We start from the raw sequence: 15,495 nt of genomic DNA, 5'->3' as shown, positions 1-15,495 counted from the left end.
TCAGGGCCCGAACGGTGCTCGGGGAGCTGCGGGGGGCACCGGAGAGGCGCTGCGGGGCGGCCGGGGCCTGGTCCCGGTACAGCGGCACCACCGCGCCGCCGCCAGCAGGGGGCGCTCCAACCCCGCCCTCCCCCTGCTCTTCTGCGCCTGCGCAGTGCCGCGCCTTCCCCTCCCCTCCCTCCCCCTCCCCCTTGGCGCATGCGCACTGCTCCGCACCGTGCCTCACAGCGCCGCGCGCATGCGCAGTGCCCCCGCCCGCCCCCTCCCGCCCCGTCGCACCCCCCCGGAGCGCGGCGGCCGCCGGGCGGTGATGCGGAGCGGGGCCGGGCGCTGCTGAGCGGGCCGAGGCCCGGCGGGGCTCCCGGCGGCTCCCCGCATCGCTACCGGCCTAAGGCTGAGCCGCGGGGGCGCTCCCGGCCCGGAGCCTGCGGTGAGGCGCTGAGGTGAGGGGCGGAGCGGGGCGGGCCGTGAGGGACAGGCGGCTCAGCCAATGGGAGCGGCCGAACGCGGGCCACGCCCACACGGGGAGATGCTGGCGGCTGATTGGCTGAGGGGAGGGGTGGGGGGCGGGACTTAGCGGCAGGCCTCGTGCGGGGGCCCCGTGAGCGGCCCGGGACCGGGGGACGGGGGGGGGGGGCACGGAGAGGGCCAATCCTAATCCCAATCCCTGTCCTAATCCTAATCCTAATTCCAATCCCTAATAACAATCCCAATTCCTATTCACAATTCCAATCCTAATCCCATTTCCAATCCCAATCCCATCCCTAATCCCAGTTTTAATCCCAATCCCAGTCCTAATACTAATCCCAATCCTAATTCCAGTCCCTAATAACAATCCCAATTCCTATTCCTAATTCCAATTCCAATCTTAATCCCATTCCCAATCCTATTCGCAGCCCTAATCCCATTCCTAATCCCAGTCCTAATCCCAGTCCTAATTCGAATCCCTAATTCCAACCCCAATCCTATTCCTAATTCCCATCCTAATCCCAATTCCAATCCTAATCCCATTTCTAATCCTAATTCCAGACCTAATCCCAATCCTAATCTCAATCCTAATTCCAATCCCAGTCCTAATTCCAATCCCTAATTCAAATCCCAATCCTATTCCTAATTCCCATCCCAATTCCAATCCCAATTTCAATCCTAATCCCATTCCCAGCCCTGATCCCAATCCCAGTCCTAATTCCAATCCCTAATCCCAATCCTATTCCTAACTCCCATCCCAATTCCTATCCCAATTCCCATCCCAATTCCAATCCTAATCCCATTCCCAGCCCTAATCCCAATCCCAGTCCTAATTCCTATCCCTAATTCCAATCCTATTCCAAACTCCCATCCCAATCCCATTCCCATTCCCATCCCTAATCCCAGTCCCAATCCCAATCCCAGTCCCCTCCTTATACTCCCATGCCCCTGGGGGCTCCCCATCGCCCCCCCAGCCCTCCCCCCCACCTCATTACCAGCCCGGTGCCCACTGGAGCCATTCCCCGAGTCCAGGCCCCTCCATTCACCCCCCGGTGCCCGGTTTTCACCCTTTCAGCCCCAAATCCGAGCCACCCGGTGACACCCCCAGCCCCACACACCGGGCGGTACCGGGCTGAGCCCTGCCCGGCGCTGAGTCACGGCCCCGCGTTGGGCAGGAGGCTCCCGGCTCCTTCCTACCCCCACGTCTCATTGCAGCCACCCCTGAGCCCTGCCACCGGGATCCACCGGGAAACCGACCCCCGGGGGAGGCTGACGGGGCTTGGCGGAGCTCGGGGGGGCACCGGAACGGGCACGGAACCCCCTGAGAGCCCCGAGCAGGGCGAGGGAGGGGTGGGAGGGCTGGGAATCGCCTCCTGGCAGCCCCACGTTGCTCTGATCCAAACCCTCTCCAACGCAGCTGGTCCCGACGCCGAGCCGAGCTGAGATTTGCCAGTCCTGAGGTTTTTTTTTGGTCCTCTCCTCCCAGGGTGAGTACGGCAGCACCGCCGCGTCCTGCACCGGGTTGGGATCCCTGCGAGGAGGGAGGCTGGGGGGGGGCTGCCCCCTTCTGCCCCGGTTCTCCCAGACTCCTGGGAGAAACCAGTACAGGAGAAATGCCTGGAACTGGGAGCGCTGGGGGGGGTGTGCAGGGGGACCTGGGGCCTTTGCAGAAGAAGCCCAGCACTCAGAATTTGCCCGTGGAGACCCCCGAGGGTGCAAAATACCCCTCAAAAAAAAAAAAAACTCGTGGTTTTGTCGGTGCCTGGTAGCAGGAAGCATTTTGCAGAGCTCCCTGGGGGGGGGCTTCTCTTCCTGCCTTATTCCTCGGGACGCATTTTAATGCTGCACTGAGAGCCCCGGACCCCCCCAAATCCCTCCTCCCCCTGCACCCACAGCACCCACCCTCCCCGGGAGCCCCCCTAATCCTCACCTGCAGCTTTTAGGGACGCTTTGCCCCTTTTTTCCCCCTTTATAGGGTCAGAGGGACGCTGCCCTTTTGGGACCTGGCAGCAGGATGGGGATGGGGATGGGGACAGGCACCGGGGGGGCTGCACCGAGCCCTCCTCGAGCCGTTGGGCAGCGCCGTTGGGCAATCCCGGGAGAGGAGGGGAGGGGGGGGGGGCAAAGAACCGGGCCCTTTAACGGGCGGGGCTGGGGGCGGCGCTGCCTCCACCTCCGCGGAGCTCCGGGGCTGGCGGAGCAGCGGGACCGGGGCCGCCCGCAGCTCCCGCACAGCCGCCCGCACCCGGTGAGCCCGGGGGCTGCGGGGACAGGAGGGCTGGGAGAGGGTCCCGGGGTGGTTTTGGGGTGGTTTGGGGTTGATTTTGGGGTGGTTTTGGGGCGGTTTGGGGGCTGGGCAGCGCTATGGGGCTCGGGGCTGCCTCCTTAACCATTTCTCTGCCTCCTTCCCCCCCGGCGTGTGGCCGTGCAAAGGTCGGATGCTTCCCGCACCCTCCCGAGGGGGCTGATCCGCGGCGTGCTCCGGACCATGGACTCAGTGGGGGCTGCCCAGGTGTGAAAAATGTCCAGCGGCAACCGGGAGCTGGTGATCGACTTTGTCTCCTACAAGCTGTCGCAGAAAGGCTACAGCTGGAGCCAGCTGGAGGAAGAGGATGAGAACAGGACTGAGTTGGCTTCCGAGGCCGCCGCGGTGCTCAACGGGAGCCCCTCCTGGCACCCCCCAGCCGGCCAGGTAGTGAACGGCGCCGCCGTGCACCGGAGCAGCCTGGAGGTCCACGAGCTCGTTCAATCAGCCGCCGTCCGGCAGGCTCTGCGCGAAGCCGGGGACGAATTCGAGCTGAGGTACCGCCGGGCTTTCAGCGACCTCACCTCCCAGCTCCACATCACCCCCGGCACGGCTTACCAGAGCTTCGAGCAGGTGGTGAACGAACTTTTCCGCGATGGGGTGAACTGGGGGCGCATCGTGGCCTTCTTCTCCTTCGGAGGGGCGCTGTGCGTGGAGAGCGTGGACAAGGAGATGAGGGTCCTGGTGGGGCGCATCGTGGCCTGGATGACCACCTACCTGAGCGACCACCTCGACCCCTGGATCCAGGAGAACGGCGGATGGGTAAGGGGGTGCTCGCCGTGGGGGTGGGGGGGCTCCCTGCGGTGTCTGCCAGCGCCTGCCCCGAGGCATTTTGGGGTGAGCACAACCCTTTCCCTCGCCGTCCCTAAGCTCTGTCACAAGAGCCATGCGATGGAACAAAGAGTTCGTGCTCAGCTCCGTCCTTCCTCATCCTTTTTTCCCCCCCCTCCTCCTCCCCTGTTACATAAGAGACCCATTTTCCGAGAGCCTTTGGAGAAGCCTCCCGTCAGCCCTGCTCAGTTCTTCACGCGGCAGCCCCTTGCTCTCGGGCATGTTCCTTGTGGCATTTCACAGCGGGGAGCGCCGCTTCCTCCTCCTCCTCCTCCTCCTCTTCCTCCTCCCTGAGCTGCTCCGGGCTGGCCTGCTGGGGCACCAGCCACTTCTCCATTCTGCAGACGAGCCCTTCCTCGGCTTCCACTGCGGTCGTGGTGAAGCCAAACCCCCCGGCAGATCCCTGGGGGTGGCTCTGGGGCAGCTCCACGGGGGGGCTGGGGGGGTTTTGAGGCACGGCCCCATGCTCAGGACGGGATCTGCTGCATCCCCAGCTGCTCCCCCAGCAGGTGAGGCGTTGCTGTGAGCGGGCAACGTTCCCGAGATGCCTCCTGCGGCTTCCTGGGGCTGCCAGCGGGAGGTGCAGAGCCTGCAGGTGTCGGGGTTGGCTCCTCGATTCCTCCTCAGGGATTCCCTCAGGGGTAACCCTCGCTGGTTATAGGGCTCAGGCTGAGTTGGTGGCACCGAAATGATGAGGAATCGGTGAGGAATTGGTGAGGAATTGGTGAGGAATCGGTGAGGAATTGCCGCCTTTCAGCCCCTTTCAGCCCTGGCTGCAAGGATTTGGGCAGGAGCCCTGGAGCCCCGCTCCCCTTTAGCATCGGGGGGACCCCAGGAGCCCCTGGGGGCTCCCCAGCTCCCCCCTGCCGACCCCCGGGAGCACCCAGGGCGGAGCGGGGAGCACCCAGGGCACAGGAATTCCTGGAATGTGGCCGGCCTGGGGCACTGCCTGGGTGGGGCTGCTCAGGCAGCCCTGGGAGGAGGTTTCGATTCACAACCTGGGAGCTTCTACACTCCTCTGGGGGATCTGGGCTGGATCTGGCCCCTTAGTGCTCTGCAGATAACCCCCCCCCCCAGGCCAAACGCCGCCCAGCTCCTTCCCCCTCCCTCTCTCCCTCCCTCCCTCCCTCCCTCCCTCCCTCCCTCCAGGCCTGGGCTTTTAAAGCCTCAGATTAGTCTTGGAATTGAGTGATCAAATCGAGGTTTCCAAGCTGGTGTGGCCGTTGCTGTTAGTGACGGCCCGGGCTGTATCCTGGAGACCCGGGCGATAATGCAATCTGATTTTTTGTAAATGAACTCTCCGGGGGATTTAGATTAAATCACTGGTGGAAAATCACCGCTCCCTGCTCCTGCTCCTGCTCGCGGGGGGGGGAATGAAACACCTCCTCCCCCTCCTCCCCACCCCCAACCCACTATGGCAGTTAAAGACTCCTCGCTTTTATTTTTTTTTTGTGTGCGTCTGCCTCGAAATTCATTGTTTGTAGCAAATATTTGCTCAACAGATTGCGGGAGGGTCAGGACTGCTCCTCTCTTGAGCCGCCCGCCCGCTCGGGCTTTGAAGATGCCCGCGTGGATCCCTCCTTGGGGGGGGGGGGTGTCCAGGGGATGCTTGCTGGGCTCTCCGGGCCTCCAGCTGTAGGAACGAGCTGTGGTTTGGGATCGTGGCCGTCCCTGCACCTCCTGGGGGATGTGTGTGTGATGGGGAGGGAGCGCGGCTCTGTCTCAGGTGTTGGGTTTTGTTCAGCAGCAGGGGAACAAAGCACAGAGCAGCACGGCCGGGGGGGTGCAAGCTTGATTTGGGGAGGGCAGAGCTGGAGAAAGCATTTTCTGAGGGAGGAGGGATGGTAAAACTCCAGGCAGGGCACTAACGGGGGTGTATTTTGGCCCTGCTTTGGGTTCTCCCCCTCTCCCCGCAGCCTGGCACCGGGAAAGGGGACGCGAGGAGAACCCGAGGGGGGTTCACGGGCACCCCATCCGCTGTCAGAACCGAGGAGGACGCTTTCTGCAGGCAGATCCTTTAACCTGGCCCGCGTCCCGCTGGCTGCAAACTTTAAACAGGAAGGGTCGGAGGCGTCACGGGGTGCGGGGAGCCCCGGGGAGAGGGGAAGGCAGGGACCCGAGGTGCGTGGGGCGGCAGGCAGCGCTGTGCCGGCTGCTTCGTGTGCTCGAGGAAGGGAGCTGGGCAGGATTGTGCCACGCTGGGCATCCTCCTGCCTTTGCCTTTCCCTCCAGGCTGCGTCTCCCTTCGGAGCAGGGCTCAAAACTGGAGTTTGGGGTCCTTGGGGTGGGTCTGCGAACCCACAAGCGAGGGCTTTCCCCAGGGCTGTCCCTGGGACCCCCAAGCCGCCGGTGGTCCCGCGTGCCGGGCTGGACGCGTCGCGGTGCTCCACGGCGAGCTGGAAGCTGGCGGTTCTGTCCGGGGAAAACCCTTTGAAGATGTCAATGCAGCCAGCTCCTGTTCTATCTTTTTAACTTTTTTTTTTTTTTGGTGAATGGTAGGAAATGACTCAGAGCGTGTCATCTGACAGAGCACAGCTGGGACAGCTCGGCCCCGTGCTCGCGCTCCGGCCCTCTGCGCGGTTTCAGGTTGAGAGCTGGACTTCAGCTGCCAGCCCCAAAAAGGGTTTTGTGGCCCCCCTGCACACACCTCCTGCTGCTGAGCCCTCTGCACCCCGACATCTCCTCAGCCCCCCAAGATCTCCTCAGCCCCAGCTCGTCACGCTGGGCACGTGTGAGTCTGAATCATGGGCAGGAGCCCTGGCACGGCTGTGCCCTGCGCTCCGTGGGGCACGCAGCCACCTCCAGCAGCCCCCGAGGTGTCCCCTGACACCACCCGGGCGTTCCCACACAGCTTTTGGGGTGTCCAGGCACCGCTGCACCCCTCCGAGCTCTCTGGCTGCAGCCGGAGGTGCCCGGTGCCGTCTGCTTTGCGCCGTGCTTGTCTCACAGCCCGCACCCTGCACCGTGCCCCTGCTGTCCCCACCCATTTGGGATGCCACCGGCTGCTGGATGTCCCTGCGGATCTCTGCCAGCTCCCGGGGCTGCCCTGGGAACCGGGAGGTTTTTCTGCAGCCCTCCAGGAAATGCCATTGCCATGACTTCCAGCGCCGCTTCCTGCCCGGCCACACGGCCGCATTCCTGCCGCTAGGCCCCGCAGCACACGGAAGGACGCGTTCCCAAAGCTCTGCCTCTCTCCCCCTGTGCTTCTTCCTCCTCCTGCAGGGCCCGGGCTCTTCTCCTCGCTGCTCCTGGCCCCGTGCTGGGGTTTGGTTGCTCTCCTGGGAGGCAGCAGGGAGCTGCGGGGCTGTGAGTGCGAGTGCAGCAGCGCAGGGAGGGGGGTGGTGGCGGCGTTTCCTCCCCTCCCGGGGGAGGCTGTGGGAACTGGGGCTCGCGAAGCCTTTTGAGATGCTTTAATCCAAAGAGTGGTTATAAAACACCTGCCACAGCCCCAGCAAACTGCTTCGTGCCGCTCTGTGCTCACAGCTGCTCGGGGTAGCGCCAGTCCTGACCATCCTGCTCCCCTTCAAGGCAACCGGGTCCCTCCCCAGGTGCTGCCGGGTCCCTGTCCCATTTTGGGTGCATTTTCACATCCCAAAGAAGGAGCAGGGAGCTGCAGGGTGCTCTCAGCCCTGCAGAGCTGCAGCTTCTTGGGCCTGGGTGAGGACGAGAGGCTCCTCGTGATCCCTCTGCTTTTGGGGGCTGAGCCAAGCGCCGAGGGATCGGCCGTGCTCTCCGGCACGGTGCTGCGTGGCAGGGGAGGGGATCGCAGGCTCACGGGATCACAGGATCACAATTTGAGGGGTCGGAAGGGGCAGGGGGAGGCGGCTCTCTGCCTGCTGACCCCGCAGCCAGCGAGGGCGATTCCCTCCCGGCTGACTCAGGGTGAAGGCACCCGCCCTGCGCCCTGCTCCTTGCGCCCTGCTCGGGGCCGCGGTGTCCCCCGCCCTCCCAGAGGGATGTCACCAAAAAACACCATTGTTCCCAGCGACTGATAACGGAGGCATGAAAGGGAAGTGTCCCCCTGTGCCAGGGGCACTCCTTGGCTGGCTGCTCCGGCCTTGGACAGGGGGGAAACCCAGCTCCTGCTCCCCGTTCCTGCATGGGGGGCCCTGCAGGGAGGTGGCTGCGGCTGCAGGAGCTCCGAGGCCACCCCGGGGACGCCCAGGACGGGGATTTGGGGTCTCATTTGTAGCCCTGTGCGAGAGTTTCCCCTCGGGGGGCTGCGGGGTGGCCCCGGGGGGTTGTTGGGAGCGCTCAGCTGGGGAGAGGGGTCACGCTCTGCGGCACGGGGTGAGGGCACCGGGGGCTGAGCCGTTAGCAGATGGCTCCGGGTTGGGGTTACGGGGAGCAGGTGTGGGTTTCGGGAGGCGGCCCTTTGAGCGAGGGAGAGCTGTCAGTTGTGAACCCAGGAGGCTGAGCCGCGCACGGCTGGGGAGCCGTGACCTAGTTGCGCCGTCAGAACGCTCGGCTTTTCTGTATTTTTAGGCCTTTTGCTTCTTTTATTCACGCCTTTTAATTTAGGCAGCAAATAATAAAGGCGCAGGAGGCCGAGCGGTGCCGGGAAGGGCTGGCTCTGGGTGCAAACACCCCACACAGCTCCCGGGGGCAGCCAGCATCCCCTCGGACACGAGCTCACGTGTAGCAGCCCCGTGCCATCTCCCAGGATCTCAGGAAGGAAAACCCAGGCTCAGCTGCCTGCCTGCGGGGCAGCCGGGGCAGCCACCACGTGGTGAGGTTTTGGGGGGCTGTGCGATCCCCCCGGGGGGCAGCTGCTGGAGCTCCTCGCATTATTCTCATCCTGCAGGCTCAGCTCCTGCTTTAAGCAGATCCAATTAGCAGCAGGCTGCTGACGGCAGCTCGCAGGGGTCACCCTTGGGATGAGGAGCCCCGGGGCAGGGAGGGCGGGCTCCCCGTGGGCTGCCTGCCCCGGGTTGGGGTCCCGCTGGCTGCTGCCAGCCCCCTGCTCCCAGAGTGGCACCAAAAACCCCAAAGTGTGGCCACTTGGCAGCACGAGGGGGCTCTGAGGACCGAGGCTTCCCGGGGGCAGGACCCTGTGCCCACACGGAGGCCACCGCAGGAGCTGGCGGTGACCTGGTGGCTGCTCCCCAAAGGAGAACGGAGCAATTTGGGGGTTTTCTCCCCCTCTGCAGGGCCACGAGGCCATCCTGGTCTGGTCCTTATGCAGCTAATGCCGCGCTTTGTTCATCCCCAAGCTCTGCTGGGCCCAGCTGCACCTCGCTGTGCTTCTGTCACAGTTTGGGCTGGCAAAACCTGGGCTCCTACGGGCGCCGTGCGTGGCTGCTGCACGTGCCCCTTGTGGCCAGCTGGCTCGTGGCCTGGGCCAGGACCAGGAAGCAGGAGGTGGCCCGGGGCAGTTCCCGGGCGGTGCGGGAGGTAGGTGTTGAGAAAAATGAGGGGCTGCTGCCTCCGAGTCAGCAACCACAGCAGCCCCATGAGCGCGTCCGTCCCGTGACGCGCCAGCTCACAGGCATTGCGCTCGCCGGGGAGCTGATGGCTGTTATTAGGGCAGCTGAGCTCATTTGGAAGCTTCCAGCAGCACCAGCCAGGGATTATTTCATGGCTGGGGGAGCCCACAAAGGGGACACGAAGTCCCCTTCTCCTCCTGCACCGCCCCGAGACGTTCGCTGCATCGGCTCCCTCCTCGCCTCCTTCCCCCTCGGCTGCAAGCGAGAGCGCGGCCGGCGTCGGTGGAGATTTCACGGGGGCTGACGGGAAGTGAAAACAGAATGAGCACATCTTCCTCCCCTTCCTGCCCCTCCGCCCTTTCCCCTTTTTCATTCAGGGCCGTGCAGTCGCTGCAGCCTGGTCCCAGTTGGCAACTGGGGACCTCGATGGGCATTCACTGGGGTGCTGGGGACGGAGGCAGAGCCCCGGGGACCCGACACCCCGGGGAGCAATCCTGCTCCCAGCCCTGCTCAGGAGAGGTCTGGTAACGTTTACACACCCCAGGAGGAGATTTGGGGTAGGATTTGGTGTGCTTAAAGGCTGTGAGGTCCACGCTCAGCCCTGGCTGGGAGCGGGGCTCTGCACCCGGGCACGCGTGAGCTCCGAGCATCGTCCCCTTGGTGCGGTTCCCCCCGGATTTCCACGGGTGCTGCGACATTCAGGAGGAGCAGTGAGGAGGGGGAAAGGAGCCTTGCTCCCAGGGCGCTGCAGGACCCCAGAGATCTCCAAATTGCTCGGGCTCAGCGGCGTGAAATAACGAGAGCTCCCCCTGCCCCCCCGAGCGTGCCCCCCGCACAAAAGGCAGGCGGGCTGCGCCGCCCGGGGGGGCTCAGACACCATCTGTGCGCCGGGGGGAGGCATCAGAGAGGCCGCCTGTGCCCCGTAATGCCCTTGGGATAACAATCCCCAGCCCAGCAGGTGCTAATCCCCCGAGTGGATCCGGCTGGGCCCACGTAGACGGGTCCCAGATGGGGGTCTCGGTGTGGGGCTGGGGCTGCGGCACCTCTGGGAGCCCCCAGCCTGGTTTTGGGGTTCTGCCTCGGTACCCATGAATGTTCCAGCAGGTTTTGGGAACGGAGAGCGCAGCTCCCCTCTCCCTGCCTCCTGCTGCACGCAGCAGTCTCTGGGGGCAGGGAGAGGGGTCACGGCTGCTTTCCAAGCCCCTTTTTTGGGTTTGGATACCCCTGAGGTGGTGCTGAGCCCTGTGGGGTTATCACAGGATCCCTGGAGCTGGGGTGGGAGGAGGCTGTGCTGGTTTCTGCAGCTCTGTGGGGCTGCGGGCTAACCCCGGGCACCCCTGCGCTTGGTGTGGGGCTGGGCAGGGAGGAGAAGCAGGGCCGGGCCTGTTTAATGACCCTGTGGGATTTTAATCACCCCTTTTGGAGTTTATGGCCGCATCCAGGAGAGGCAGCACCCAGGGGAGCAGAGCGGGGCCTTTGTCATGGAGACGTGCAGCTGCCTCCCCGAGGTCCCTGTTAGCACAACACAGCTGGGGCCGGGTCCCTGCTGCCCCTTCTCCACCCCGTTGGCCCCAAATCCCACCCCATTGACCCCAAATCCCGTCTCCAACCTGCCCAGGGACCAGCACGGCCTCAGCACCGGGTGGCACAGCTCTTCGCCAAGCTGAGCCTGTCTCAGGGCTCTTTTTGTGCTCCAGGCCCTCGGGGCTGGCACCGCTGCCCTCCTGAGGGTCCTGCCTTGAGACCCCAAAGTTTTAGGGCCACCCACACACGCAGCAGCCGGGGGTTGTGCCCCCCAGGGGGGGGAGCAGGGCACTGGGGGCAATTCGGAGCCGCGCGGGGACCCGCCGAGCCGTGGGATCCTCTGGCAGCGCTCGTGTTTTTGGTTCTTCTGAAAGATCTCAGCTCTGCGTTCCCCCCCCAAAACCCCGGTGCTTCCTTCACCTGCACGGAACCCCCCAGCACGCCGGGGAGCGGCACGGCCGTGTCCCCAGGGAGGTTTTGGCTCCTCAGAGCCCCGTGCTGGTGTCTCGGTGCCTCCCCCTCCTGCACGAGGGGTGCTCGGGGTGCCCAAATCTCTGCCGCCCCCTCCTCTCCTTGGCAGGAGAGCAGATGGGGATTAACCGCTCACATCTGCTGCCTTCACCTGCCTCGGGGCCCGGCCTTGCTGAATCCTCTTTCCCAAAGCCCCGCAGCTTCTCCTGAAAGAGGAACCCGGGGTTGCGGCGGCTGGGTTGGGGTCCAGGCGGTGCCGCTGGATGGAGGCAGCTGGCGGGGGGCAGGAGGCTGAAACCTCGGAGCTTCCCCTCCTGCTTTCAGCGAGGTGCCACCAGCACCGCCGCTGCTCTCATCGCCCCGAGACACTTTGGGGCCGCTGGCACAACGGGGTCAGAGCCTGGGAGCACCCTAGGGTGCTTGGGTGCCCTTCAACCTCGTGTCCTGCCCTGGAACCGGGCAGGGAGAGGCAACGGGCACAGCCTCCTGCTGCTTCCTCCTCGCCTGGCCAGGGCATCCTCCTCTGTGCTGTCAGCAGGGAGGGGATGTGACGAGGCTGGTGGCAGAACACCCTGTCCTCTGGGGCGGCCCCGGGGCGCTGGAGACACTGACGTGCTGCGGAGCAACTCAGGAATTCCAAATATTTCCTCCCAGATAAAGGTGACCCCGGGGAAGGGGGAGGCCAGAAATATCAGGACGTGCCTGGGCAAGCCTGGGAGCCCGAATCTGGGGTAAAACAGGCGGAATCGGTACAGGGCACGCTGCACGGGAGCTGCAGGGCGAGGGGGGAACCACCCCTAACCCCAAAACCTGCGCCCTGGGCTCCTGCTCATGGGGCCCCCGCTCTGGGATGGTTCCCTGTGGGGCTGCTCCCTTCCCAGGGAAGGAGAGGGGCTCCCTCCCTCCCTCCCCGTGGCTCCTCTCCGCCTGTAGCAGCCGATAGCTCCCTCCCCGCCGCCTGCATTTATCTCTGGCTCAGCAAACACTTCCTTTTCTTAGAAACGGAGCTTCTTGGAACCGCCTTGCCCCAAGCTCCTGGGGCACGTAGCGCAGGAGAGGTGGCACGGAGGGACAAGGGGCTGCCCCCACGGCTCCTCTCCTGGCCCCCCAGGACCCCGTGCTCTCCTCCGGGGACCCCCTGCTCTCCTCCTCGTGCTCTGAGCTGCCCCCTCCAGAAACCTCAGCCCCGTAGGAGGGATGGGGGCACTTTTAGGAAGGGTCTGGCAGGAGCAGGGGGGATGTTTGAGCCCACCAAAGCTCTCCAGGAGCAGGTGGAGGTAACCAGCGAGGTGACCTCCCCTGGTGGGAGCAAAATTCTGCGTGTCTCGGGTGCGTCAGGAGCAGGGGGTGCTCCTGAGTTCTTCAGGGGATGCTCCTGGGCTCTGCTCCCCTCCACGAGGGAGGATTTGTCCCTGAAGGGGGAGCAGGGCCAGGCACAGTTTTGGCCGTTTCATTTCCGTGGCCTCCCTCTTGGGCTGGTGGGAGCAGAGCAGGCAGCAGCGGGCAGGACATCACCCCCATGAGGCTGTTTGCACCCCAAAAATAGGGCCAGGATGCATCACAACGCCTGCACGGGGTCTGTGCCAGCCGGTGAGCCCCTGGGGGGCACCAAGAGTCCCTTTGGGTTTCTGTGCCCCGGGACAAGGCTCTGGGCAGCAGCCCCCCGGTGTCACTGCCCCGTAGCTCTGCTGGCATCAGTAGGTGCTGGGGGCAACCTTTGGGTTTCCTGGCAGGTCCCAAAACTCATCAGCCCCCTCCGAGGCACCCTGCACCCTGCTGGGCACCTGGGGACACTGAGCAGGGTGGGGATGAGCTCCGTGCGGCACGGTGAGGGGGGTGCCCTGCGAGACACAGCCTCCCGGGGGGGAATTTGTGCTGGGTTTTCCTGGGAAGGGGTCTCCGTGCCAAGGCAGCTCCAGCCCGGCTTATCTCAGCTTTCCCAGAGCAGGCAGCTTACTGGAACCACAGCCACTTATCGGGGAACGCGCCGGGAGCACGGCTCGAGGCCGGACCCCGAGCTTCAGGAGCTCCCCAAGGCCGGCGCCAGCCCCTTGAAACCTTGGTGCTGCTGCTGGGCTGCGATAAACGGGGGGGTGCTGCTGCTCCCTCGGACCTCGGGGGCAGGATTCAGCCCAGCCTTCCCCCTGCTGCGATGCTCTCGGTGGCGCTTGGATGCTCTCTAAAATTTTGGAGAGCCCCGAGCGCGTGGGGCGCTCCCTGCCCTCGTGGGGTCCTTCTTGTCGTCCCCCCCCCATGTCCCTTCTTGTTCTTGCTCCCTCCCCGTGCTCACTGCTCTCCTTTTTTTTTCCCCTCCAGGAGCGGTTTGTGGACCTCTACGGGAACGATGCTGCTGCGGAGATGAGGAAGGGCCAGGAAACCTTCAACAAATGGCTCCTGACCGGGGCCACGGTGGCCGGAGTGCTCCTGCTGGGATCCCTGCTGAGCCGCAAGTGACCCGGCCCCCCCGGGGACGGCTGCGCCTTCACCACAGCCACTACACGGCTCCCGAGCACCCCCCCCGGGGGCAGATCCTGCTCCTTCCCTCGCGCCGCCAGCTCCTTTTCTCCTAGCTCCCCTGATTTGACCGTTCCGTTGTGTTTTCGGGGCGCTGAGGCCAAATTCAGCGCTTCAGCCGCCAGCTCCCGGTGCCGGGGAGATCCAGGCAGCCTCGGGGTACGGGGGGGGGGTTGGAAAAGTGCTGGCTAGAAGGCGCCCCCAGCCCTGCAGGGTCCCTTTAGATCACTTTGAAGAGAATAAACAGACTTATTTTTGCATGTGTGGGTGCGTGCGTGTGTGTGTAGATGTGTCGCTAAGATAAAGGATCCCCAGCCAGAGCCAGGGGATGGCGGGGGGGGCACAGAGCTGAGACCCTCCCCGTCCCCTCGCCCACCAGGACGGTGCCAGGAGGAGGCTGAGGCTGAAGCTGAGGGCGAGGGGCTCCGAGCTCGCCCGCCAGCCCCCTGCTCCCCCCTGGGGGGGGCAGCTGCTGGGAGCTGAGGCCGCCCCGTGGGTGCGCCAGGCCCAGGGCTGTGCCAGGGGGGAAGGGGCCTTCCTCTCCTCCTCCTCCTCCTCCTCCTCCTCCTCCTCCTCCTCCTCCTCCTCCTCCTCCTTTTCCCTCCTCTCGGGGTTGCTGTGTGGCTCTGCATGCCCCCCGTTGTCCCCCCCCCCCCCATGTCCTTCCCTCCCCACTTGTCCCCGCTCTTCGCTTTGGGGCCAGGACGGAGGCAGGCGAGGGGGCAAAGCGCTTCCCCCCCCCCCCAGCAGGGCAGGGACACACGAGGGGCTGCAGCACCCCAGCACCTCCCAGCACCTCCCAGCACCTTCCAGCACCCTCCAGCACGCAGGAACACAGCGGGGAGGCAAAAGGGGCAGGGGGAGCAGGACCCCACAGTGGGGGGGGGGCTGCCGGGACAGGACCCGTGGCGGGGCTGCAGCAGGCGAGGACCCGGGAGCAGCAGCCATGGGATCAACGTGGGATCCAGTGCATGGGATCCAGTGCGTGGGATCCACTGTGTGGGATCCAGCGTTGCCCCCCCAGTTGCTACCAGTCCCCATAGGGCAGGTAGAGGGGTCCGAGCCCCCCCGGCGTGGCTGTGATGGGTGCGAGAGGTGCGAGAGGTGGTGCCCGGCTTCATCCCCCCTCCCCAGCGCTGCTCCCACCCCAAAGCATCCCCTTGGTTTTTTGGGATGGCAGCGGGGCCGTCCCCCCCGGGGGGGGGGGTGTGTGTGGGGGGGCTGCTCCGTGCTCTGCTGTACATATCCGAGTAGTTTTTAATTCCTTTGTGAATACTCGAATGCTATTTTTGTTATCTGTCTGTCTGTATTTATGTCTGGTGCCGTGCTCCGGGGCGGGCTGGGGGTCGTAACGGAGCACCCGAGAGAGTGGGGTGAGAGCAGCGGGGGTGTGAGGGGGGGGACACCCTTTTCTGGGCCCCCCCACACCCCCTGATTTCCCCCCAGGATCTGCTCCCCGCGCGCCGCAGGGCGAGCGCCGAACGCTTCGGTTTGCAGGTGGAGGTGAGGCCACAAATAAACTCTGTCGGTGGAGCTGCTGCTGCTGTGCTGTGTTTTTTTTTTTTTTGGGGGGGTGCCACGCTGCGGGGGTCTTCGGGGGAGGCTGAGCAGGAGCCGGGACCCCCCTGTCCCCCCTTGTCCCCCCCTGTCCCCCCCTGTCCCCCCCTGTCCCCTCCTGTCCCCTCCTGGGGTGGTCACGGCTCTCCAAAGGGGCCGGGATGGTGCTGGGCAGTTTTTGGGGGGGGGCAGCTCCCCATCCCTGTGGTTCCACCAGGACAACCCCGTGCCCGTCCCGTTCATTTCTCGCTGGGACCGGGCTCCTGCGCCCGTCCCCACCCCAAATCTTCGCTCCTGTGCCCGTCCCTGTTTGGGGACATGGGGCCAGGGCGCTGCGCCAGGCGTTGGTTTGGGGGGGGACACGGGAAGGGCCAAGGACAAGGACAAGGACAAGGACAG

General features: G+C 64.9%; 1 protein-coding gene across 2 annotated transcripts; it reads left to right on the top strand.

Moving 5' to 3' along the window:
- The first annotated feature begins 243 nt into the window (after positions 1 to 243).
- Positions 244 to 15,077, top strand: BCL2L1 (BCL2 like 1). 2 transcript variants are annotated; one of them, XM_038166460.2, is made up of 4 exons: positions 244 to 443; positions 1,886 to 1,955; positions 2,902 to 3,535; positions 13,342 to 15,077. In XM_038166460.2, the coding sequence occupies exons 3-4, from the start codon at positions 2,990 to 2,992 to the stop codon at positions 13,477 to 13,479; spliced, it is 684 nt and encodes a 227-aa protein (XP_038022388.1). In that variant the 5' UTR covers positions 244 to 443; positions 1,886 to 1,955; positions 2,902 to 2,989; the 3' UTR covers positions 13,480 to 15,077. The 2 variants fall into 2 exon arrangements, with proteins under 2 accessions (XP_038022388.1, XP_038022389.1); XM_038166461.2 differs by lacking the exons at positions 244 to 443; positions 1,886 to 1,955 and adding an exon at positions 2,564 to 2,716.
- Positions 15,078 to 15,495: the final 418 nt, after the last annotated feature.

Source organism: Anas platyrhynchos, chromosome 21 (genome assembly GCF_047663525.1).
Source record: "Anas platyrhynchos isolate ZD024472 breed Pekin duck chromosome 21, IASCAAS_PekinDuck_T2T, whole genome shotgun sequence".
Lineage (NCBI taxonomy): Eukaryota > Metazoa > Chordata > Aves > Anseriformes > Anatidae > Anas > Anas platyrhynchos.
The sequence above is the reverse complement of the archived record's forward strand: the minus strand, read 5'-3'. Positions and strand labels throughout refer to the sequence as shown.